At 37.6% G+C, this 25,561-nt stretch overlaps 1 protein-coding gene across 5 annotated transcripts in view; it reads left to right on the forward strand.

Moving 5' to 3' along the window:
• Positions 1–25,561, forward strand: part of CYTH1 (cytohesin 1) — a 179,207-nt gene that overhangs the window by 143,943 nt on the left and 9,703 nt on the right. For 4 of the 5 annotated variants that reach the window (XM_044001780.1, XM_044001781.1, XM_044001782.1 and 1 more), the window contains 5 exons: positions 2,864–2,976; positions 3,350–3,498; positions 4,145–4,257; positions 10,068–10,146; positions 24,670–24,741. In XM_044001780.1, coding sequence (XP_043857715.1) covers positions 2,864–2,976; positions 3,350–3,498; positions 4,145–4,257; positions 10,068–10,146; positions 24,670–24,741 — 526 coding nt within the window. The remainder of the gene's footprint in view (positions 1–2,863; positions 2,977–3,349; positions 3,499–4,144; positions 4,258–10,067; positions 10,147–24,669; positions 24,742–25,561) is intronic. The other variant, XM_044001778.1, reaches the window with a different exon arrangement.

Consider the following 25,561-nt stretch of genomic DNA (forward strand, 5'->3'; position numbering starts at 1 on the left):
TTCTGTTGTATATCATATAGAGTATTTTAGTAAATCTCTGATTTAAAATTGATTTTCCTGAGGCATCCAAGAGGCATTAATCTGGGGCAGCTAGGTGGCGCAGTGGATAGAGCACCAGCCCTGGAATCAGGAGTACCTGAGTTCAAATCCGGCCTCAGACACTTAACACTTACTAGCTGTGTGACCTTGGGCAAGTCACTTAACCCCAATTGCCTCACTAAAAAATAAAAAAATAAATAAAATAAAAAAAGAGGCATTAATCTGTTGGGACTTAATTGAAAGTTTTTGGATGGTTAAGGGGATTGTGAAAGATGTCATTCAAATAGCATCATTTTAAAGAGTGGTTACTTTGTAGATTGATTCATGATTTACATGGTCTAGAAGAACTTTATATTTATAGAAGAGGTGAATATTTTTTTTTCCTTATCCAGGTAGGACTCTGACTCATTCAAAAATTGAATCACATAAATTTAAAAAAAAACTAATTTGTTAAAGAAATATATTACTCATTGAGTTTTAAAACTAGACAACGCTTTCTAGTCTCTCCCACCCCTCAGTTTATAGATGTGATGAAACATATTCATTGTTACACAGATAGTTAAAAGCAGAGTTGGAATTAAAACTCAGATCTTCTGATTCCTAATTCAATATTCTTGCTTCTATTACCATACTGCCTTCCATTTTTAAAAAGAAAACATAATACTATTACATAAATATGACAAATGTAAGCTAAATTATTTCTTGTTAAGGAAAATTAAGAGAGAGGTAGGAGAGATAGAAAGGGAAAGGAAGAATAGGGAAGAGAGAGACCCAATTTCTTTGCCAAATCTGTGAGGCAAAAAATTAACTTATTTATTAATACTGCTCTTAGATCATTAAGCAATTATTTATTAAGTGCATACTGTCCCAGCTCCAGGGGCTGCATATATATAATGATTGAAACAAACATGCAAATTTTATAAAATAATAGCTAAAAATAACTAGGATTTCTTATTTGTTCATCTTCAAATTATGGAAATACAAGTGTATTTAATGTCTTCTTTTTTTTAACGAAGAAAAGCTTTCACATATCTTTAGAAAGTGGAGAAATAGATATCTCATTTTGTAAAGAAAAATCTACTCTGGTTGTAAATTCCACCTGTAATCTTGGGATTCTTTTATATGATTGTCCCAAGTCACTTTTAAAGCTATATTGAATTTTCACCATCTGGGCATAAAGAATGACATCATTTCTTGGTTACTTGCCTTACCATTATCATTTCAGCCAGCTGAAGGCTGGATCTCATCAATTGGCTTGATTCCTATTTGAAAAAAAAAAATACTCTTGTAGATAATTTTGGAAATTTTATTTTGTACAAATCAGGATTTTCCTATATTGAGTTTGCTTATAATCAAGGAAATATGTGGTCTGATTCTGTTTATTAGTCTGATGAAAGGAGTTACCCTTTCCAGTCAAACAATATTGATTTTCCCTTTTTCTGATGTTTTATACCTATACTACCTGCCTCACATGGCTTTCATTAGGCTTAAGTGAGATCATGTATATAAAGAGCTTTGCAAACCTTAAAGGCCAATATAAAATATAACTATTGTTACTCTAATCTATACTTCTCATTCTTTTTGATGGATTTTAGGTAGAAACAGTCCAAAGACAAGTTGCTGCACTGTCATTATTTTATATTTAATAACCTACAAATTATTACACAAGTGGATAAGTTGACTTTTTTGTAATTGAATAAGAGTATTGAGATGTTGCTTATCTTCTGTAGATGCACTGAAAACATGGACAACTATATTAGCACACAGGATGACAGGGATTCACCTTCCTACTTGGTGTTAATTTCTTCCTTGATATCTTTGAAATCTTTGTATTCCATACAGTTTAGAAATGAAGATTTTTTCAGTGTGATGAAAATACATGCTTCCTCCTGACATATCACTATTGGTTACATGCAACAAATCCACAATCTCCATTACCACCACCACCACCATCATCACCATCTCATTTTTCCTTGAGTTCAGATAAAAATAGTCCTAGAACAAGTTGTTCTCTTGCCATTTCTTCTCTTATACTTCTTTTATACTTAATGTAAAATAGAATCGATTTAAGCATAGAGTCCAACAGGGAAGAGATATATATATATATACACACACACATACATATACATGTGCACTCACACATATGTATGCATGTATGTATGGACATGAGGTATATGTGTGTATGAGCCATAAACACACACACACATACCTCATCTGATTCCCATGTGATTTTCTTACTTCCTCTTAAGTTTCTACAGTCTGAAGGATTTTTGTTCCATGTAGTTTAGAGATCATGAGTGTATAGTAATATATATTTTTTAAGTTGTTGTTAAGTTGTTAGAAATCAATGTTATGTATAGGTGATTGGAGGTAATAATTTTAATCTGTGATAAAGGTCTAATTCCAGTACAGTTTTTGGTTGAGATCTTCAGGGTATTTTAAAGTCCTTATTTGTAGCATTGGTATTCATTACTTGTTAGTTCATGAAATGGAGGGAGCTTCCAGTTAACTAAATGCCTTGCCGGGCATTCAATAGGTACTAAATTTCTATACTATCCAGTAATATGTTGTACAGTTTTTCCCATTTCCTCATACTTATTATCAGAACAAATCAGTTATTATATTAGCATAAATAGGATTGGCCAATATGTCTAAAATGTAGAGAAGGGAACGGATCTGTCCAGTACTTCAGGATAGAATTTATGAAGCCAAACAGATCATTTTATCACTCTCTCATATAAAATGTTACTGGAGGTTCTGAAATATAGAGAAAAAAAAATTGCCTTCTGAGGACACTGTAACAGACATTCTCTCCACTATCTAGGCAGTTTCTGTGGAGCTTTCGTCTTCCAGGAGAGGCACAGAAGATTGATCGAATGATGGAGGCATTTGCACAGCGATATTGTCAATGCAATAATGGAGTCTTTCAATCCACAGGTAAATAAGGCTTTTAGCAGTCACTAATCACATGTCTTCTAGGCAGTTTTGGTAGGTTCTTTCCTTGCCACCAAGTAGGGGCTGCAAGAATGCCTTTCACATTTCACCTTTCCCTTTGTAGTTCTGGTGTTGGATGTATGGAATACCTTCAGATATCAAACAATGACACAGGATCTCATCAGTTTTGTCATGTAGCTCCGTCAGTTGCCTGTCTTTTTCCAGGGTGATTAGAAGTTTTGGAATGAATTTGAGAGACTCTTCTTGGGATCAGAGTTTTAAATTCTTGATTCCATTGGTTACTTATCGTTGTTTCCCTATGTGACAAGTGACTGTTCTTAGCATTGCAATGTTTTTGCTGTTTTATTTCTTATAGACACTTGCTATGTTCTCTCCTTTGCCATCATCATGTTGAATACCAGTCTCCATAACCCCAATGTCAAAGATAAGCCCACAGTGGAGAGGTTCATTGGCATGAATCGAGGAATTAATGATGGAGGGGATCTACCGGAAGAGCTGCTCAGGGTGAGTGTGTGGAAGACAGTGTCCCAATTTTAAAAGGATGTAATAACTAACATTTATATAACACTTAAAAGTTGCTATAAAGTGCTCTCTCTATATTAGCTCGTTTGAGTCTCACAATAACCCTTTGTGTTAGTTGCTATTATTATCCCCATTTTACAGATGAGAGTTTGAGCTGTTCAGTGATTTGTCCAAAGTTACACAGCTACTAAGTGTCTGAGGAAGGATGTAAACTCTGGGCTTCCTGACTTTAGGCCCATTACTCTATCCTGTTCTCTATATCATGCTGCTTTCTCCAATAGGAGTTATTGTTAGTCAGTACTTTTTTGGATCAGAAGAATTTGTTGACTTTGGAATGGGTTTGTTTCTTGGAGGAAAGGATTGAATTCCATTGCCAAGTGGCATAGAGACTGAAGTAAACAATTGAGAAAGGGATGGTGGGTTTTAAATATTGAATTAGGGGGTTATGTTGGACAAGAGATCATCTGGCATTTTATATTTTTTTCATATATTTATATCCTGTTGTCCTAATTATCCAGTAGGCTTCAAATTTAATCATTCTTTAAAAAGGAAAAGGGCTAAAGATAAAGGGTGAAAGGAACAATGTTGATAGCGTCAGAGACATATATGATGTAATCTTTTGTCCCAGAATCTCTACGAGAGCATAAAAAATGAACCCTTTAAAATCCCTGAAGATGACGGAAATGACCTCACTCATACTTTCTTCAATCCAGATCGTGAAGGCTGGCTACTAAAACTTGGTGAGTAGCTCCTGTGAACAGGGCAGCTAATACAGAGAAAGGAATTTGTATTATTCGTGGCAAAGAGAGTGGTTTTAGGGATAGTTATGTAGGGACTTTAATGTCATTTGTTTTTATAACAAATTTCCATCTGAAAAAAGTAGTCTATTTTTCCTTTAGTTCCCTGGAGTATATGCCCTTTTGAGAAATAAACCTGATTCAGCTGTGGAATGTTCAAATATATATTTCCCACATTTTCACCTCTGGGGTTCATTAACCAGGTTGTGTTTCTAGGAAATTTCTCTAGGAATTGGTTCCTTCCCCTTTTTCCTCTTCCCTTTAAGTCATGTGGGAAGTGAACAGCGGTGTCCATCTTTCTATTTCCCATTCCTATACCTTGTATCTGGTGCTCCTGCCTTTTCCCCACCTCCCAGTGCATCATCACTTCCTTCTGCATTCTGGCTCCATGAGCAGACAGCATGCATGGCAACCCCAGAGCGCTTGACTGCAGCTGCATCCACAGCACTCTTAATCATTCTCAGGCAGTGGAGTTTCCCCCTCTCCTTTCCAGTCCAAATCAGATATATTCATTAGAAAAATTTTTTTTAAATGTTCTTCTATTTCCTTCTCTCCCTCTGCATGAGGTGAGCTTCTGTTGCTGGAACTTGGTTATATCTGCCCTGGCACCAAGTGAGGGATGGGGTATCCAGAAGGAATCTTTTTTTTTTCTGTAAGGTTTATATACAGGTTCACATATTTCTTTGTGAATTTACTTATCTTGATATGAGCTGTTTAAAAATATGAAAAGAACTGATCTGCCTCCTAAACTTGATAAACAAAAGGACCCCAGACTATTTGGATTCTGTATTATTATTGTACAAAAACAGTTACTTTTTCCATTCTACCTTGCTCTATTAGCTGTGGGTGGATTCTCTTCCATATCAGCTAATATATGGGTATAATAATTTTCCTTAAACCATCTCAATTAACCACCCCAATGAAGTTAGAAGTAGTCTCTAACTTGGTCATCATTTGACATCTGTAAAGAGGTGAAACAGTGTCTTTCTATTATCCCTAATTAAGAGGATTTACAGTTTTCTATTTTAAAATCATATTTACCCCTAATTACAAGGTCTTCAGTGATAAAGAGCCACTCCGGTGGTTTGGGTTTTGAATGTTACTCTAGAATAAGCCAATATTTTGTGCTTCTTTAAACCAGTAGTACATGTACCCCTTAGCAATCTCTTCTTTAAAATCACTAAAACAGTTAACCTGCACCTGCTATTTACCATTTTCCCAAGCAGGTGGGGCTAAAAGGGAATTTTGAAAGTTTGCAGCTGTTGTGATATAAACTAAAGTGATATAAACTAAAAGATTAAGATAAAAATAAAGTTAGGGAAAAAATAAAAGAACAAATGCAACTAAGGTTCAGTTTACTTCCTTCGGTAAAATTAATTCCAATTCTAATTAGATTTTTTTAAACTAACCTGTGGTTCATGGCATTGATTTGATAAACTTCAGTCAAGCTTTTTTTTCCTAGGCTGTTAGCCTCACATAAAATTACCACCTCAATAATTGTGATGGAAAGGCAGCCATCATTATCATTGTAACGTGAGCATAATTATACACATGCATATGTAATCTGTGCACCAGATACACATATATATTATATACTTGGATGTATTTTTTTAAAAACCAACAACTGGACCAGCTTTAGAGAGAAACTTCATTTTCTCTGAACTAATATTTGTTGCCAGGAGTTTTGATTTCCTTTTCCCCTGGGTTCTGGACATGCTAATAACGATTAGCTTTCTAAGTGCTGAATTGTAGCTTCTTTTGGGCCACGTTTTCAGTACTTGCCTCTAATTTTACATATGCCAAGTGGGTGGTGGAATATAAGATTATTGTGCCTTCATTCATGCATTTCGTTCAATGGCCAGCTGAAAACTTGCTCCCAGAAGGTAGCATTTTTATGCTTAGCTCCTTCCCAGGCAGACATGAATGTGACTGATGCATTGCATAATAAGAATAAGGAGCCTGGTTTAATTTATTTGTTTTAATTTTCTTTTCTCCCTCATTTGTATGTTTCCATGATTTTGGCTCTTCTTTTCCTTGTCCCAAACTCCAGGAGGTATGTAATCCCTCACCCTCATCTCCCACCTGCTCTCTCGCTCTGCACAGGCCACTGTAATTGCTGCAGCATTTTATTTGATTTTATTTTTTTGGTTCTTCTGTTTTTTGTAATTGCTGGTGGTACTGTTAATGCTGCTTCTGACTTTTTGCACAGTCCCTAGGGAATTCTGTTCAGGATCAGGGGGTTATAGAAATTTCCTTTTTTTGCTTTTTAATAAGTACAGAGAACAGTACTTCCCACAGTTAGACTCCAAGGTCCCAGATAACCTAAATCCACAATTTCACCATCTAATGTATGTTAGTGTACAGTAGGCTGAAGACATCATAAACATGGCTCTGTGAGATCTGGAGATCTAATAAAATTAATCTTAGGGTTATTGACTAAACTTGTTCATAGCATTGGTACACACACAAACACACACATACATTTACTCAAATCCATTTTCAGTCTGTGTATCACTGTTCTTTCTAAAGTAATTTCTGAAATTGTTGAGAGGAAGAAGTCGAAACCTTTGTTTTCTCAGTCACTGTGCTTCTGGAAAAGAAGTAGAGTTGACCTTTTGGGGCATTTCTTAGTTTTTGTTCTTGTGAAGTGTAGAACTGGTGTTTTCTGAATTCAAAATGTAATTAAAAGTGTGAAGTAAAACAATGAAGCAAATAAAAGTAAAAGACAAAGTTTAGGAACTAAAAGAAAAATCACCTACACTCTTGGTGCTAGTTTCCAAGCATTGTAGGAGAATTACATGCTCATCAGCCTTTTTTTTTAGTCAATGTTAAAAGTTTAGCACTGGCCTTAAAGATACATTATTAGTAACTATTTTCTGTTTGCTAATTTCCTTAGAAGCACTTACATTTTTCCCAGCCAAAGGGCTCAGCACAGTTTTTGCATTTAAGTATTTACCAGACTAGAACTGAAGAGAGGACCAGTGACCAAACAAACCAGTAATACAACAATGACAAAACTCATTTAAGTTGAGATATTTTTGGGACTTCCCATAGGAGAGCCCCTGAGCTGACAGAAAGATTGGGAGAAGAAAAGTATTTAAAATCAAGAAATATTAAAAGGGAATTCAGGAGATCCATATTTCACATTGGAAGGAAAGGAGGAAGGAAAGGGAGCAAGAGTGGGCATATCCACCATTACACCTAAACCACTTACGAAAGTGGGAGGTTTTCCTGTGAGTTCCACAGGGACTGTCCGAGGTGCTCTCAGTGATGCGTCTGCTCATTTTATGTCTGTTTCTTCAACGTAGAAATGCTTCATGGTAGAATTCTTTATAACCACAGGGAACTGTCCAGAGGAAACAACCAAACTTCTCTGTAACCAGAGAAATAACTTTATTCAATTTTTCTTTATCTCCTGTATTTTTCCCTACGTTCTTTTGGCACCTGACAGCCTCTTTTCACTATCCCTTCTTCTCAAAGGACAAGTGTCATTAGGGTGTCATTCTGTAATGGGATATGCATGGGTGATTTAGTTAATGTTTGATGTTCATTGTATGCTGAGCATTAGACAGGCCAGGTGTCTGCAAAGCCAATTCTCTCAGACTCTTTGGGATTCATCTTGAAAAAAACAAATAATCACCAAGTCTCAATATCATTAATCTTCTTTTTCTTCTCCCCATTTTTCTTTCCCCTGTTCACCCAGATTTTCCTTTTTTCTGCATTTTCTTCATCTCATTGATTTATTAGTTTTTCCTTATCCATGCCCTTTGATCACATTTCCCATTTAAGGTCAGACAAGAATGCTTCACATCCTATCAATTAGACAGTTTGATGGGAAGAAGTCTTCTCTTCATTTGCTTAAGATTAGAGCTAGATAGGTGGGTGGACAGACACACTTCATAATGCCAAAGGTGATTTAACAGCCAAGACAGTAGTTATTTAGAATCCCAAGAGTTTGTAATTAAAATCATTACCTCTCTCAGGCAGTAACATCTAAGCAAAATCTCAGAGAGCCAGAAGTTAGTTGGTTCTTCTATTAGGCTGCCAGGTTCTTTATTGACATGGTTTTCAAAGCTCCATTTTTACTACCCAACAATCTGTACTGCTGTAGGCCCTTTTCCCCTGGCATTCTCTGAGGGTGATGGACATATTAAAAAATTGTCACTGGCCAGTGGAAATCTTTCCTTTTTAAAACTTCCCCACTTTCTCTTCAGGAACATGAATTTGGAAAGGCATGTGGGAACACAATATGATGGGCCCTGGTGTAGTAAAAAGAGGTCTGGATCTGAATTTTTTTAAAAAGACAAACAAACCTGAATTCAAATTCTGGATCTATGTGTCACATAATTTGTGTGACCTTGGATAAGACATTCCCTCTTTCTAGGCCTGTTTCCCAATTGTAAAGTTGAAAGTGTTAGACAAGATAACCTCTCAAGTCCCTTCCAGCTTGGAATCCTATGATTTTATTTATGGTAGTGTTTGTTTTTTGTTATGAGATCCTTGCTTTTTGTGTAGACTAGAAGAAATAATTCTCTCTTGAAATAGAATTTGTAGTGATACAGAATTGTGGTAAAGGATGAGGAAAGAAGTATTCAGAAATGCCAAATAGATTTTAACAAACACAGGCTTAACTGTGAAATCAGGCCGTAAGGATAATTAAGAAGACTCTTCCTCACTTGAATGGTTAGAAAATATGACTGTGAGGAAAATATTAGACTCACTGTGCTATTTTGTGATTAGGGCATCAAGGTTGGATGAGAGTCAATTTCAAAAAAGCTTTTCCCATTCCTTTGTTATTAATATCAGTACAGCTTCATAGAACAGAATTATTCTTATTTGCCTGTTTAATAGCTAGTTAGAGAGGTGGGTGGGAAAGGACTATGGAACTGAGTGAAGCATCCACCACTAACTTTAATACTCATTTAGAGGCACACCCTCTCTCCCTACTTCCTTTGGTGACCTGCTATTACATATGTGAATTCTATGCCTTAGTTGGAAGAATGAAAAAAACCACAGAAGATTCAGAGTTGATTTTTCCATAATAAAAAGGTATGCCTTTTATTTGCCCTGAGACTAGAGAAAAAGTGTTTTCTGATATTATTAGCCTGACAGTGTCAATATTAAGTTTCCTATAAATAGGTAAGATGGAGATGATCTAATCAACATGGAAAGGACAGTCATAAGAGCTAGGATCCAAAGTCACACTGTTCCACAATGAAACTGGAATTTGATTGCAAGGGAACTAAAGGTTCTTGTTTCTTGCTTCTTTCTTCTCTCATATCTGATTAAACCAGCAACTTTTTAAATGCTTTTGGGTTTGTTAGAGTTTTATACTATTTAGCCCCAAGTCAGGATGTTTACATTTTCCCCTCTTCTTCTACTTCTCTCTAGTTTCAGCTCCATTGATCTGCTTTTTGCCAATGCTTCTCTAGCACAAGTCAGTTTGCACTGCTTACCACTGGGTTCTTTTCCACCAGAACCCTGTCCATCCTGCTGTCTGATTCCATCTGAAGGATGTCATTCAGCCTCGCTTGCTCTGCTTGTGCCACAGATCATGCACTTTGTGAAAGATGCTTCTGTTTTGGCTCTGTTTGTGTTTTGTAACTGATGTAAATTTTGCCATAACCTAGATGTTCCCATGATACCCCTTCCCTCCTACTCATTCATCCTTTCTGAGAAGAAATACTTGTGTGTCATGGAGCGGATGCTGTGTTTGGTTGACTCTTGTCAAACGTGTATCTCCTTTTACTCTGCAGGTGGCAGGGTAAAGACATGGAAGAGGCGCTGGTTCATTCTGACTGACAACTGCCTTTACTACTTTGAATATACAACGGTGAGCAAATATTAGCCTGCCGAGGCAAGAGGAAAGGGTCAGTCAGTTACTGTCACCTTTAGATCATTAGTGAGAAGAGCAAAACCTCAGAACACATGTGCCTCCTTTGTTTGGTTTTAACTAAAACCCAATCAAATGAGGCACACCGTGATGAATCCTGTGTAAGCTGGGAAACCGACGGTCAAGATTCCCTGACTTTATCCAGGTGATGACCCTGTATCATTTGACCATAAACCTAGTCAGATAAAGAGCAATACATGAATGTATTCCTGGCAACAGCTAATTTGTGGCTTGGAATAAATCAGAAGGGGTGAGATAGATGGGATGGGATGGGAAGGGGAAGACATGGCTTTTATACTACAAATATGTCCCCAGTGAATAAAATCCTCTCATTTTCTACAAGGAATAGATAGTGAGATAATAACTTTATGGTTAATGGAGAACAAAACTGTACCTCTGTAGAGGAAAGTCCCAGAGGTGGGTCACATGCTTGGGAATACTTTGTCTTTTCCTGGAGTAATTTGGGTTGGCATTATGTTCATTGTCATTCTTTGTTAGTATGGGCAGCATATGAATGTAATTGCTTACATAGGAATACATAACTTATTGACTTACATAGGAATATATAACTTAGGGAATACATGACTTAGTAGGGGTCACAAGGCAGATTTATTAGACTGGCTAGATTGGTAGCCTGTGACTCTTATGAAAAGTTATAGCATAGTGTAGAGCTAGGAGTGTGCTGGAGCCTGTCAATCAAGAGTCAGTAAACATTTATTAAACACCTACTATCTTCCAGGCACTGTCCTAAATGCTGGGAATACCAAAAAGGGCAAAAGGCAGTGTTTGCCTTTTTTTTTTAATTAATTTTTTTTTCTTTTTTTAGACTCATAGTCTTTTTTTTTTTTTCAGACTCTTCTTTTGGACTTTTTTAGACTCAGAGTCTAATGGTAGGGAAAATAACACAGAAAAGAAAGCTAGATCGAGTGAATTCCAGCCGATTATTAAGTTTTTATTATGAACATTTACACCTTGGAAATAGTAAATGCTAAAATCAGGGCTTGGTTTATTGTTGTGTTGATTATCTAGACTTTTAAAAATCATTAATAATGCAGATTAAATTTAAAAGTGTGTTTTCTACCCCCACCCCAGAGCAGGTTATTATTAAACATTTACTATCACATCCTGTGTAGAGCCCTGGGGTGAGGATTTGGTAGACCTAGATTCTGGATATGACTCTGTTTTGTAACTTTAGATAAGATGGGGAGAAGGAAGGGAAAGAAAACAGCATTTATTAAGTACCATTGTGTTCTAGGCACTGTGCGAAGTACTTAAAATATTAATAATATAATAATGATAGCATTTATATAGCACTTCTTACAAATATTATCACATTTGATCCTCACAATAACCCTAAGGTCCCTATTTTTAGGGAAAACTGAGGAGAAGAGGAAACTGAGGAAAAGCAGTTAGCTGACTTGCCCAAAGTCACACAGATAGTAGGTGTCTGAGTCCAGATTTGAAATAAGGTTTTGCTCTATCTACTGTGCCGCTTAACTGCCTTCCTTCTTCCTCATTTTCAAGTCTGTTTGTCTCAGTCTTCCTCCAATGATTATTTTGATTCTTATGTGGCAAAATCCTATTCAGAACCAGAATATCTAACCAGACCTTTCCATTTTGTTACCTCATTTAATCCTAACAATAACTCTGGGAGGTAGGTTCTGTTATTATTCCCATTTTACAATAGAAGAAGCTGAGGAAGTCAGAGGTTAAGTAACTTGCCAAGAGTCACACAGCTAGTAAGTGTCTGAGGCTGGATTTGAACTCAGTTCTTCCTTTCTAGGCCAGCACCCTATACATTGTGCTATTTAGCTCCCTATAAATCTTCTTTCTTGGCCTCAATTTCCTAATTTGTAAATTGATGGGGTTATACTGGATCACGAAGGTTCCTTCCAACTCTAAAATTCCATCATTCCATGATTTTTGTCTTTCTCTCCTCAGTGCTTACTGCGATACCTAGTACATAATAGTTAACCAATGCTTGTTGATTGATTTTTCTGCTGCTTCTGTTTAGCTTGACTTCTTGATGCAATCAAACTCCTTTGTTAACAGCCTTGACTTTTATCTTATTTTAGAACTATCTATGTATGGGTACATAGAGAGAAATGGGGTATAAGGTGAAAGAAGCCTTAGTTATGGATAGTAAGTTCTAAAAATTCATATATAACTTGGTAATTTGGAACTTAGAATATATTTTCCATAAAAACAATATTTTCAATGTGGTTAAATTTCTAGGACATCCAAAATATAGCTGAACTATATTAGTTATGTAATAATAGACTCTAACATCATAACTTTAACATAATTTCTATGTAAAAATGCATTCTCAATAGCACCTGGAAATACCAGTTCTCTTCTTCCCACCCAAATCTATCTCCCTCTCCAAATACATACCTTCGGTGATGACACACCTTATCTCATCTTTCTCCGTCCTACACTAAGTGTGGAGGTTAGAATGATCTGACTGAGTCTACCAATGGGGGTTTGGCAATTACCATGTCAGGACTCCTGCAGTAAATGCTTTCATTGATTCTAAGGGGGAAGATGGGTTGTAGCCCTGGGCAAGAGAAGAAATAGAGAGAATTAAGGAATCTTATAAAAAACAAAAGGGTTGGACTTCAAACAGATTTCTTATCAGAAGAGAATAGACATTTAGTAGTATCTGGAGCTTTAGGTTGTTCAAAAGTAGTGAATTATTTGTGTCTGTGTATACAAATAAAGATACTGAAAGTGAGTACTTATATGGGTCTATCTTTACCGTACTGTGTATATGTATCTATCTGTGTGTATTTCTTTTGACTTTATTGCTTTAGCTCATTCCATCACAGCTACCTAGGTTCCTTCATATACTCTATTCCCCTTATATGTGTTATGATAGTGGTCATTGTATTGCTAACAAGTTGAATACTTTTTCATACCGGTGGAGGACAAAGAGGCAGTACAGTATGCTCTCACCTCCACTCCTCCAAATAGATCTAGAAGATGCACCAAACCAAAAGGCAAATTCCAGAAAAAAGTCATAGTGGGTCATTTGTTCAGCCTAGGTTGTCATAGGAAGACAGTCAGAGAGGTTACTGATGACAGAGACACTAGGGATGGGGTCCGGACAAGAGCGTGCTGTCCTAAGAGCACTCCAGGACCCAGGGAGAGACTGTGAACTGGGGCAAAGAAGAGGTCCCAGAGCCATAGTAGACTCACATTGGGGGAACTGAGACAGGGACAGGTGATCCAGCGTGGACTGAAAAGGAAACTTGTACTCTGGGTGTGGTATCCACAGGTAGGGAGAACCTATGCATTGTACTGAGAAAGAAAGAAGTTCAGAAACAAGCAGCAGTGGTGTGACCAAGCCTCCAAGAACAGAGTGGGGTCTTAGTTCCAATATCTAGCTTAACCTACAGTGGAATTCCAGACTAAAGGGGAGTCTACTGTACCATCACTTAGAACCCATAGAACTGTCCAATTGGCTGATAGGGGCTGAGTCCAGCATTATTTCTACTTTTTTTTTTTTTGCGGGGCAGTGAGGGTTAAGTGACTTGCCCAGGGTCACACAGCTAGTAAGTGTCAAGTGTTTGAGACCAGATTTGAACTCAGGTCCTCCTGAATCCAGGGCCAGTGCTTTATCTACTGAACTACCTAGCTGCCCCAGTATGTCTACTTTTGCTCAGATCCAAACCCAGGTCAGGAACTTGAGGAACTCAGACCAAGGGGACAGTAATCAGACTTTGCCTTTCATTGAACCATTTGTCACCACTGAAAGCTTGCAGGTCCTGAGCCTCTGAGATCCTAGAATGACACGTCAGTATTCCACAAAAGCAGCAAAAAGATCAGTCCAGACCTTCCCTAAAGAAGAGTGGCAGAGCCTAACCCTAGCATCAACTTAGAGATCAGGAAGTAGGCTAGAAAAATAAGCAAACAAACAAAAAAATAATCACATTATGAGATGCTATTATAGTGACAGGAAAGCTCAAGACTCAAACCCAGAAGAGAATGACTCCAAAAGATCTATGAGCAATGCCTCAGAGAAAAACACAGCTTGAGCACAAAATCACATAGACTTTTTGAAAGATATGAGGCAAGAGTTTTTAAAAAAATTTTTATAGGGGGCGGCTAGGTGGCGCAGTGAATAAAGCACCGGCCCTGGATTCAGGAGTACCTGAGTTCAAATCCGGCCTCAGACACTTGACACTTACTAGCTGTGTGACCCTGGGCAAGTCACTTAACCCCCATTGCCCTGCAAAAAAAAAAAAGAAAAAAGAAAAAAAAATTTTTATAAATGGAATTAGAGTGTTTAAGGGAAAATTGGAAAAGAAATGAGAGCTATGAAAGAAAGGATTGGGAAGGGAATTAACAGGTTAGCACAAGGGGCACAAAAGGTTGCCTAAGCAAAAAACTCCGTAAAAATTAGAATGGGTCAATTAGAAACTAATGACTCCAGAAGAAAACCAGAAATATGAATACAATCAAAAGATAAAGGAAGAGGAGGAGGAGGAGGAGAAAAAAGAAGATATGATGACAACAACAATCACCACCACCACAATGATTATCTTATAATAAAAACAACTAACTTGGAACAAATTTCAGAATCATTGAAATATCTGAATGCCATGACCAAAAAAAGTGAACCTAGACATCCTATTTCATTAAATTATAAAAGAAAACTACCCAATTTTCTTAGAACCAGAGGGTGAAGTATAAATAGAAAGAATCCATTTATCATCTCCTAAAAGAAATCACCAAATGAAAACTCCCAGGAACATCCTAGCCAAAATCCAGAGCTTCCAGGTCAAAGAAACAAAATACTACAAGCAGTCAGAAAGAAAGAATCCATGTACCCAGGAGCCACAGTCAGGATTACACATGATTTAGCAGCCATCACTGAACAGGAGAGGAAAACTTGGCTTACAACCAAGAATAACTTACAAAGAAAACTGAGTATAATCCTGGGGGTTGGGGTGTGGGTGGGGAATGAACCTTTGAAACAGAGGACTTCAAGTATTTCTGATTCATAGAAACTTTGAAGTTCACACACAGGAGTAAAGAGAAAAATTAAAAGGTAAGCATGAATGAAAAATGATAAAGGACTAAACAAGGGTAAACTCCCTCATAGAGGGAGCCTAATTAGGTAAGTTCTGGGAGCGGGTCTACTATTTCTTCATGATCTTAAGAATAGAAAGGGGGGGGGAAGAATTCAGTGAAGGAGGGCATAAAGGGAAAGGAAAATTATGGAAAACTACCTTACAAGTAACACAAGTAGACATCTGTGGAAAGAAAGAGGAAGGGGTGGGGGAAGCAATTTCGATTCAATTCAATTCAGTTAGCATTAAGCTCCTACTATGTGCCAGACACTGTGTTAATCTCTAGGGATACAAAATGAGGCAAAAGATAGTCCCTGTCCTCAAAGAGCTTACCATTTAATGGAGATAACATGCAAATAAATATATACAAAATGAGTTACATACAGGACAAATAAGAAATGATTAACAGAGGGAAGACACTGGAATTAAGAGGTTCAGGGAAGGCTTCCTGTAGAAGGTGGAATTTTTGTTAGGACTTAAAGGAAGCAAAGGAAATCAGTAGTTAGAGCAGAGGAGGGAGAGCATTCTAGGCATGGGGGACAGCCAGAGAGAATGCCTGGAGCCAAGAAAGTGAGAGTCTTGTCTGTGGAAAAGCCAGGAGGCCAGTGTCACTGGATCAAGGAGAATGTGGAGAGGAATAAGGTGTAAGAAGACAAGGGTAAGGGGCAGCTAGGTGGCACAGTGGATAGTGCACCAGCCCTGGAGTCAGGAGTACCTGAGTTCAAATCCGGCCTCAGACACTTAACACTTACTAGCTGTGTGACCCTGGGCAAGTCACTTAACCCCAATTGCCTCACCTTCAAAAAAAAAAAAAAGACAAGGGTATAAGAATAAGTTAAGAGGGGATTAGGTTATAAAGAGCTTTGAATGCCTAAAAGAATACTTTATATTTACTCCTGGAGGCAATAGGAAGCTCCTGAAATTTATTGGGTATGGAGAGATGACATGATTAGACTTACATTTTGGGGAAATGATGTTAGCAGTGGAATTGATTGGAGAGTTGAGGCAGGCAGACTCACCAGCAGATTATTGCAATAATCCAGGTGTGAGGTGATAAGGTCCTGGACTAGAGTGGTGGCAGTGTCAGAAGAGAAGGGGACATATTGAAGAGGTGTTGCCGAGGTGAAATTGGCAGGCCTTCACAACAGTTTGCATATGGGGAATGAGAGATAATGAGGAATCTAGGATGACTCCTATGTTGTGAGCCTTAGGGAGGATGGTGTTGCCCTCTATAGTAATAGGAAAGGTAAGAGAAGGGAGGGTTTAAGAGAAAAAATAAGGACTTCTGTTTTAGAGATACTGTGTTTAAAAAGTCTACTGGAAGGGGGCAGCTAGGTGGTGCAGTGGATAGAGCACCAGTCCTGGAGTCAGGAGGACCTGAGTTCAAATCCGGCCTCAGACACTTAACACTTACTAGCTGTGTGACCCTGGGCAAGTCACTTAACCCCCACTGCCTCACCAATAGATAAATAAATTTTTAAAAAGTCTACTGGACATCCAATTCAAGATGTCTGAAAGAGAGTTAAAGATGAAAGATTGGAGGTCAGCAGAGAAGTTGAAGCAAGAAAGGTGGATTTCAGCATCCTCAGCATAAAGATGGTGATTAAATCCATGGTAGCTGATGAGATCATCAAGTGAAGTATGGAAGGAGAAAGAGAAAAGGGCCGAGGACAGAAGGCTGAGCATCACTCTTGATTAGAGGACAGAGAACTAGCAAAGGAAACAGAGAAGGAGAGGTCAGACAGGTAGGAGGAGAACCAGGAAAGAGGGGTGTCCTAAAAATCTAGAGAAAAGAGAGTATCAAGGAAGAGAGGGTGATCCACAATATCACAGCCTATAGAGAGGTCACAGAGAATGATTGAGAAAAGAACAATGGAGTTGGCTACTAAGAGATCTTTGGTAACTTTAGAGAGAGCAGTTTTGGTGAAATAAGGTCAGAAACTGGATTGTAAGGGGTTAAGAAGAGAGAGGAGGAAATGGAGGCAACTATTGTAAACAGCCTTTTTGAGGCATTTAGCCACAAAGGACAGAAGATATATAGGATGTTAGCAGGGATGGAAGAATCAAAAGGGTTTTTTTTTGTTGTTGTTTTTGTTTTTGTTTTTGTTGTTGCTGTTTTTCAGAAGAGAGGATATAAGGACATGTTTTTAGGCAGTAGGAAATGAGCCAGTAGAGAGACAGAGATTGAAAATAAGTGAGAGAGTGGAGATGACAGAAGAAGAGTAAGGCTTCTTCATTATGTGAGACAAGGATGAAGAAGGAGATAGTGGTAGAAGTTACCTATGTGATAGGAGATGAGAGAAAAGAGGGAGTTCACACAACAACTACCTCATTTTTTTCTATAAAATATGAGGCAAGGTTCTCAGCTGAGAGAGTGGGGGAGGTGAGAGGAGGAATGGACAGGTTTGGAAGAGCTGATGTGGAAAGTGGGATGGTGAGTTGATAAAGGAGGTCTAGTAGGAGTGCCTAGCAGCAGTGAGGGCCCAGTTGGGGTTATGTAACACAGATTTGTATTGGAACCAGTCAGAACAGTTGTGTGATTTTCTCCGCTTTAGTTCAGCAGTATGTATGTAGGCATGAAGGAGAAGAATGGTGATTCATCCTCACTCTGATCAGAGGAGGGAATAATACATACACACATTTGAGTATGGAAATATATTTCACTCAACAGGGAAATAGGAGGGAAAGCAAAGAGGGGCATAGGGAGAATTAGAAGGAGGGTAGGCTATTGGAACAAAACAGACTTTAAGTAAGATGTACAAAAATATAGGGGTTTTTTGAGGTGTCAAAAATGGGAATCTGAGGAGGTGCCCATCAATTGGGGAATGGATGAATAATTTATGGTGTATAAGAGTGATGGAATATAAGAAATGTTGATGATGATCATTTCAGAGAAACTTGTGAAGATTTAGATATGTTTTGATACAGAATGAAGTAAAAAGAACCTGAACAATTAATGCATTGATAGTATATGGTAAAGACAACTTTAAGAAAATTAGAAACTCTTATTGGCATAATTACCAACTATGATTCCAGAGGCCTAATGATGAAATGTATTAACTACTTCCTGATAGAGAAATTAAGGACTCAGAGAGCAGAAAGTGACAATTTTTTTTTTTGCATGTGGCCTGTGTGCTTATTTGTTTTACTTAATCATACATGTTTTTAATGGGTTTTACTTTTTGTGTGTGTGTGGGGGGGGTGCAATGAGGATTCAGTGACTTGCCCAGGGTCACACAGCTAGTAAGTGTCAAATGTCTGAGGCTGGATTTGAACTCAGGTCCTCCTGAATCCAAGGCCAGTGCTTTATCCACTGCACCACCTAGCTGCCCCTGGGTTTTACTTTTATTTTGCTCCAGTTGGGTGGGAGTGTGAGACAGATTTTTGCTAATTGAAAAAACTAAAAAATTTTCTAAAACCCCAAAACTTCATATTGGCAATCTGAATTATCACCTCATAGTCTAGGTTTGGGACTATGAGCCATAAAACAATGCTTATGAAACCAGATAAACTTGAAAATGTTTTTGTGACAGGTACAATTTCATGATCATAGAGGTTTAAAATTACTGTTACTTTTTATATATTTATTTCTGGGTCACATAAGCAGCAAGATGGTGGACTGGACATTTTCTTTGATCCTTACAACCTCTCAAACCTCATTTAAACAGAAATTGTACACTAAAGATAAAGCAACTTTAGCTTTCCTTTCCCATAGTTCGACACCAAGAATCCAAAACAAAGTTAAAAAACTCCCACAAACCCAGGAACTGACACTCATTCAACTCCATTCTCTCCCCTCCCACACTAGATGACTGAAGGACATGACACAGGCCCACATCAAAACCTATTCCTACACCCTGGTCTCCCTCTTGCTCCTTCCAGCTCCAGGCTGTAGCAGTTTCCTCAGGTCCTGACAGCCTATCTGGCCAAAACCATTCAGGAGCAAAAGCCTGGTGGGGGATGCAATCCAAAAACAGCTAAAAACTTGAGAATTATCTGTAGCCATGAGTGTTGGTGCTGAGGAAAGCTGGTACCAGATGGCTATAAACTGCAAGTGCTGGGCCAAAGAACTAAGGAATAAAAGCCATGGGACAGGTCACTAGCACAGGATGCTGCGCCTGTGGGGAGCCATGCAGTATGCTACCCAACCTGAGGGAAGAGCACAACATCTAGCTGGGGCTAGTTCTGTCCACCAAAAAGTCAGCTGGGACAGAGACCTAAGCTAGTGATCTATAAATTGTCCAGTGTGGGAGGAGGCTGAAACATCTTGAGATCCTATCCCCCTTTCCAAGAACACTTTAGAGGGGAGGGTGTTAAAAGTGATTGATAAGGAAAATAATGAGGGAAAAGACTGAAAGTACCAAAGATTCCAAGAACAAAAAAATCTCAAAGATCTCAAACATAAACAAATTAACAGGAAAAACAGTAACAACAGAAGGAATTATGGCCTCCGGATCTAGTAAATTAGTTACACATCTATGGATAAATACAGCAAAATGAAGGAAACTTATCCAACATTTAATGAGAGAAAATTCTGTGAAAGTTGAGGAGAACATGAAACCACAACATGATGTTCCTATGTGGATTAAAGAGAAATGAGAATTTGGGAAGCAGAATTTACATCCTTTGCAGCAAAAAATAATGAGCAGAATAGAAAAGTTGGAATGTGCAACGTCAGATATCACCAAAGAAACAAAACATAGATTGGGTTTGTGAATACAAAGAAGTGAAAGACAATCTAAAAGAAGAGAAGTAAAAAACAAGAATATTAAAAGAAAATATGTTCACTATGTAAGCAAAACATGGATCTCAGCAGAATGTGTAGACAACCTAATGATCATAGATCTCCCAGAAGAACATGACTAGAAAAAAAAAAGAACATGACTGAACAAAAAAGCTTAAAACCACCTTTTCTGTGAAAGAAGGGAAATGACTTGACTTAAGTTAAACACTTAGTAAATTGAAGAGCAGGTACTCAAATAGAGATCTCTTGACTTTAAAGTCCAATGTTTTGTCCTACTACATTATATCTTCTACTAGTATGCAACCTAAGTAGTAGAATTTAGTGACCTTTTAGTTATTTATATCTGATGAGAATCATAGGTTGTGTATTAATTTCCCTTTTATAGCTTGACAAATAAGTTCAATTTTCTTCAGGTTTATTCTAAGTCTTTAATCTAACATTGAATTCTGTAAAGGACTTCATGAATGGTTTCTTTCAAAAATGTAGTAATCTGCATAAAAAATTTCTGAGTGATTATCTCTACAACATTCTAGATAATCCTTTTAAATGGGAAGAGTTTCACAGATGTACAAATTCATTCTCACACAAGTGTCTTGTCTCCTCAAGGATGGCTATATAGAATAAATTGAATAAAGTTGAGATCACCATCATCAGTGCATATTTAACCACCATGATGAAGAAATATGTTTTGAGGAAAGTGCATTACCATCAATTTATATGAACAGAGATTTTTAAAAAAAAAGAAGCTTTATATACTTCATAGCCCTACTTTGCTCTACCCCCACCAATCTGGTATGATTGTCTTAGTATATTGGTAAATTTCTTAGCAATTGTCAGAGCACAATTATGCTAGTGGTGTATTATACTTTTTTATTAGGCCAGTGAATATAATTCTGAACTATTAATGCTGCTTTTTAAATGTTTGATTCTTTAGTGAAAAAATATTGTGTCATTTCTATTGTTATAGTCTAAATCTTAGCAATTCTTTGGAATGAATGAAGGGAATAGATTCTTATACCCTTTCCTATAACTGTGGCAGTATTGATTTGCTTATGGTTCCAGAACTAGGAGGAGGTAAGAGGAGAAGGCACCATACCGAGCAAAGAGATAACCAGGGTGTGAAGAGAAGGATTGCTGGAACTGGCTTACCCTGATATAAAGGGCTGCATGAAATACTCAACATTCAGGACAGTGGGGCCCCAGAACAGGAATTCAAGAGATGAAGGGGTTAAGTTTAGAAATTCTCAAGTCATGATGTTGTTCATTTGCTAGCAGTAATAAAATCTTGTCCCAATCTTGACAGCTCTAGATTGTAAAAACATGCCACAGTAGTTTCTGGAGTTTGCCTCTTGATTTACTCCATAAAGATGATGATACTAGTTGCATTAAATTAAGGCCACTTTATAGGATGAAAGCATCTTGTAGTGCATCCTACACCCATGAATTCAATGAATTTCAAAATACGTCTTGATAATTTTCTTCTACCTATTTCAATTCTGTATTTGGTGATAAATGCCTTTCCAAATGAATGATTATGTGGTAGCCCAATATCTGCAGGAGAAAAGGGGGAAAGACTTGTGCAAAAACTGCTTATTAGAGGTTATTCTTTTTTTTTAATTAATAAAGTATTTTATTTTTTTCTGTTACATGTAAAGATAGTTCTCAACTTTTGTTTATACAAGCTTTCCAATTTCAGATTTTTCTCCCTCCCTCCCCTCCCTCCCCCCCTCCCCTAGACAGCTAGACAGCAGGTAATCTGATACACACACACACACACACATAATAACATTAATCCTATTTCTGCATTAGTCATGTTATAAGAGAAAAAATCAGAGCAATGATGAAAAACCTCAAAATAGAAAAAAAACAATAGCATCAAAAACAAAAGAAATAGTATGGTTCATTCAGCATCTATACTCCGCAGTTCTTTTTTTTTTTTCCTTGGATTTGGAGATCCTCTTCTATCACAAGTTCCCTGGAACTCTTCTGTGCTATTGCATTGGTGAGAAGAATATAGTCCATCACAGTAGATCAACACTCAATGTTGATGATACTGTGTACAATGTTCTTCTGGTTCTGCTCATCTCACTCATCATCAGCTCATGCAAGACCCTCCAGGTTTCTCTGAACTCCTCCTGCTCATCATTTCTTACAGCACAATAGTATTCCATTGTATTCATATACCACAACTTGTCCAGCCATTCCCCAATTGATGGGCACCCCCTCAACTTCCAATTCCTTGCCACCATGTAAAGAGCAGCTATAAATATTTTTGTACATGTGGGTCCCTTTCCCCTTTCCCCTTTCCATGATTTCTTTGGGGAAAAGACCCAAAAGTGGTAATGCTGGGTCAAAGGGTATGCACAGCTTTATCGCCCTTTGGGCATAATTCCAAATTGCTCTCCAGAATGGTTGGATCAGTTCACAGCTCCACCAACAATGCATTGGTGTTCCAATTTTCCCACAGCTTCTCCAACATTTATTATTTTCCTTATTTGTCATTTTAGCCAATCTGATAGGTGTCAGGTGGTACCTCAGAGTTGTTTTTATTTGCATCTCATTAGAGGTTATTCTTTAGAGTTGTCTAGAACAGGAGTCAATAAACTGTGGCCCATGGACCAGATCTCACCTGCTGCCTCTTATTGGATGACCTGACAGCTAGGAATGGTTTTTGAATTTTTAATAAGGCCAGATTTGGTCTGCAAGCTGCAATTTGCCATCCCTGGCTCTAGAGATTTTACTGGTGCTGTAGTCCCCAAAATCTAGAGTGGGGATGATGCTTACGGCAGCTTTCTCAAAAATGGTTTCACACCTTTCCTTCTTTGCAAAGGAACAATCCCATCTCTGACATATATTAGAAATGCTTCCTCTAGGGGAGTAAATAAGAAAGGTTTAGAACTGTGAGTGCTTCCTCTATTCCAGGATTCCAGGATGATTATTGATGAGGAACAAAAGAGCCCTCAAATATCTTTTATTTTCTCTATGTGGTGGATACTTGTATGGAAGGTGAAGATTTACAAGCCTTGAAAGAAGTCCTTAAGTCTTTTACCCCACAGTAAGGTTAGGATTGCGTTCCATTTCCAGAAGAGCAATCTGATCCAATTCATCTGCATATATTTTAGTAATATGACCAATAACCACCTCTCAGCTGTATCTCCATTATGGGATCTTTGAGACCACTAATTGGTTGAGAGAAATAAGAACATGAGATTGGAATATTTGCAAATTTGCTCAGGTTTGACTAAAAAGGGAGACATAGAGGATATTATCTATGATCCCAGATGCTATGGGCATTTGGGCCAAAATGGTTACTTATCTCTGAAGTTATAATTGAAGAAACAGAGAGAGACTTTGGCTGGCTTCAGAGGTGAAAGTAAAAGAAATCAAGAAGCAATTAAAACTACATAGTTATGTGGTATATTAGATGGTTTTAAATTTCTTGGCCAGTACCAGGGGAATGACCTCAGGTTGGTCTCTCAAGTCATCAATTATTTATTTCACACCCACTAAGGAAGGGATACTGTGCTCCGAGCTGGGTATGCAAGCAAACATAGTACCTACCCTCAGAGAGCTCACACACTCTTAGGGGGAATCAAAATGTAAATAACTACTTACAAAAAAAGATATGTACAGGATCATCCATATCTTAAGGCAATAGCCTTAAGAGGAATCAGTAAGGATTCTATAGAGGGGTTGGAATTTTAGCTGTGATTTGAAGAAAGTCAGGAGATAGAGATGAGGAGGAAGACAAGGGGGATAGCCAGGGAAAATACAAGTCAAGAGAGGGGGAAAGGTGTAAGAAAACTGGAAAGGTAGGAAGGGGTTATGAAGGGTTTTAAAGGCCCAAAAGAAAATTTTATATTTGATCCTAGAGGTAATTGAATAGGTAATTGATCCTGGAGTTATGTTGAATAGGGTGGATAATATGGTCAGACCCTTTGCTTTAGGATGATCACTTCCTCAAATTAAGTGAAAAATGGACTAGACTAAAGAGAGACTTGAAGCAAGAAGATTAACCAAAGGCCTCTGATGAATGTGCTTAGACTTTTAGAATTCCTCATTCCTCAGATTGCATAGGAGATAAAGAAGAAACTGCTAATACAAAGAGATCCTAACAAGGAAAAAGGATAACACTTGGAATTACAAAATTCTAAGAAACAAACGTATAGACATTATTTTTTAAAGGGTCACATAAGTCATACATCAGACAGTATGGAATGATGTCAGTTTGAGTTTAAGGGCCCCTATAACAAGCATCTTATAAATTTAGAATACCTTTTTCCGGATCATTTACATTTGAGGTTCTGAAATAGGGTTATTCAGACACCCCAGATACTGCCAAATGCATCAGCATCACCTGAGGGATTCATCTCCAAGGCTTCCTGTTTCTATGGGTTTTTTGCTTATATGATTCAGTCACAAAGTCGTAGGATTTAGAACTGGAAAAGACCTTAGAAATCTTCTACACAGATGAATGTTCTTTATCGTTTTGTTTTGTTTTTTAAGAACTTTAACTAGTTTCAAGGGTTACTTTAGAATGATGATGAAGAAAACATAGCACCCACTTTAAAGCAAAGAGATTTGTAGTGTATGTTATTCTAGCCTTGATGGTAAAATCTTTTCTTTCATCAACCTTTTCTGTAGGATAAGGAGCCCCGTGGAATTATTCCTTTAGAGAACCTAAGTATCCGGGAGGTAGAGGACTCCAAAAAGCCAGTAAGTATCTGTGTGATTTTTTTTTCTCTTCGGTAATGGGTGAGATCTTTGTGGAACATAAGTATATTTGAATATATTTAATAAAAAATGGAAGAACTGTTATAATTTTCATTTTGTTGGTTTGTAAGTCTGCATTTTGTTTAACCTTCTCAAATACTTTGTAGCTATGTCCTTGAAGTATTTTATTCCATCCAGGTCAATATTTTATTATTTTTTAATTCCAGGATTTTCTGTTTAGGAAATACTTCTTGCCATATCAGAAGTGTTGAGATTTGTCTGTCTTTAAGTGCATGATGACAGAGATAGTTTTTGTTAAGCTGTGATTTATTGTTTTGTATCAAAACTTTAAAATATTTATTGCTTTTATGTTAGAATATTTCATAGGAGCATGGATTTAGAGCTAGAAGGACCTTTAGATATCTTGTTTGTTGAGCCCTTTAATTTTACAGACGAAGAAACTGAGACCAAAAGAAATAAAAACACTTATCCAAGATCACACAGGTTGTAAGTAGCACAGCCGGGACGTAAATGCAGATCTTCATTGCCATTCTATCATGCTTCCCACCACACAAAGTTAATAATTCTGTTGCCACCATTTGTGCAGAAATGCTAAAAAAAAAAAAGCTAATTATGCAATCAGAATAGACCATTAGCACAAAAGGCTTGTTACTGTTTGCCCTTCATTCTCTTTTTTTTGGGGGGGTGGCAATGAGGGTTAAGTGACTTGCCCAGGGTCACACAGCTAGTAAGTGTCAAATGTCTGAGGCTGGATTTGAACTCATGTCCTCCTGAGTCCAGGGCTAGTACTTTATCCACTGCA

The sequence above is a fragment of the Dromiciops gliroides genome, chromosome 4, assembly GCF_019393635.1.
Source record: "Dromiciops gliroides isolate mDroGli1 chromosome 4, mDroGli1.pri, whole genome shotgun sequence".
In the NCBI taxonomy this organism is placed as follows: domain Eukaryota; kingdom Metazoa; phylum Chordata; class Mammalia; order Microbiotheria; family Microbiotheriidae; genus Dromiciops; species Dromiciops gliroides.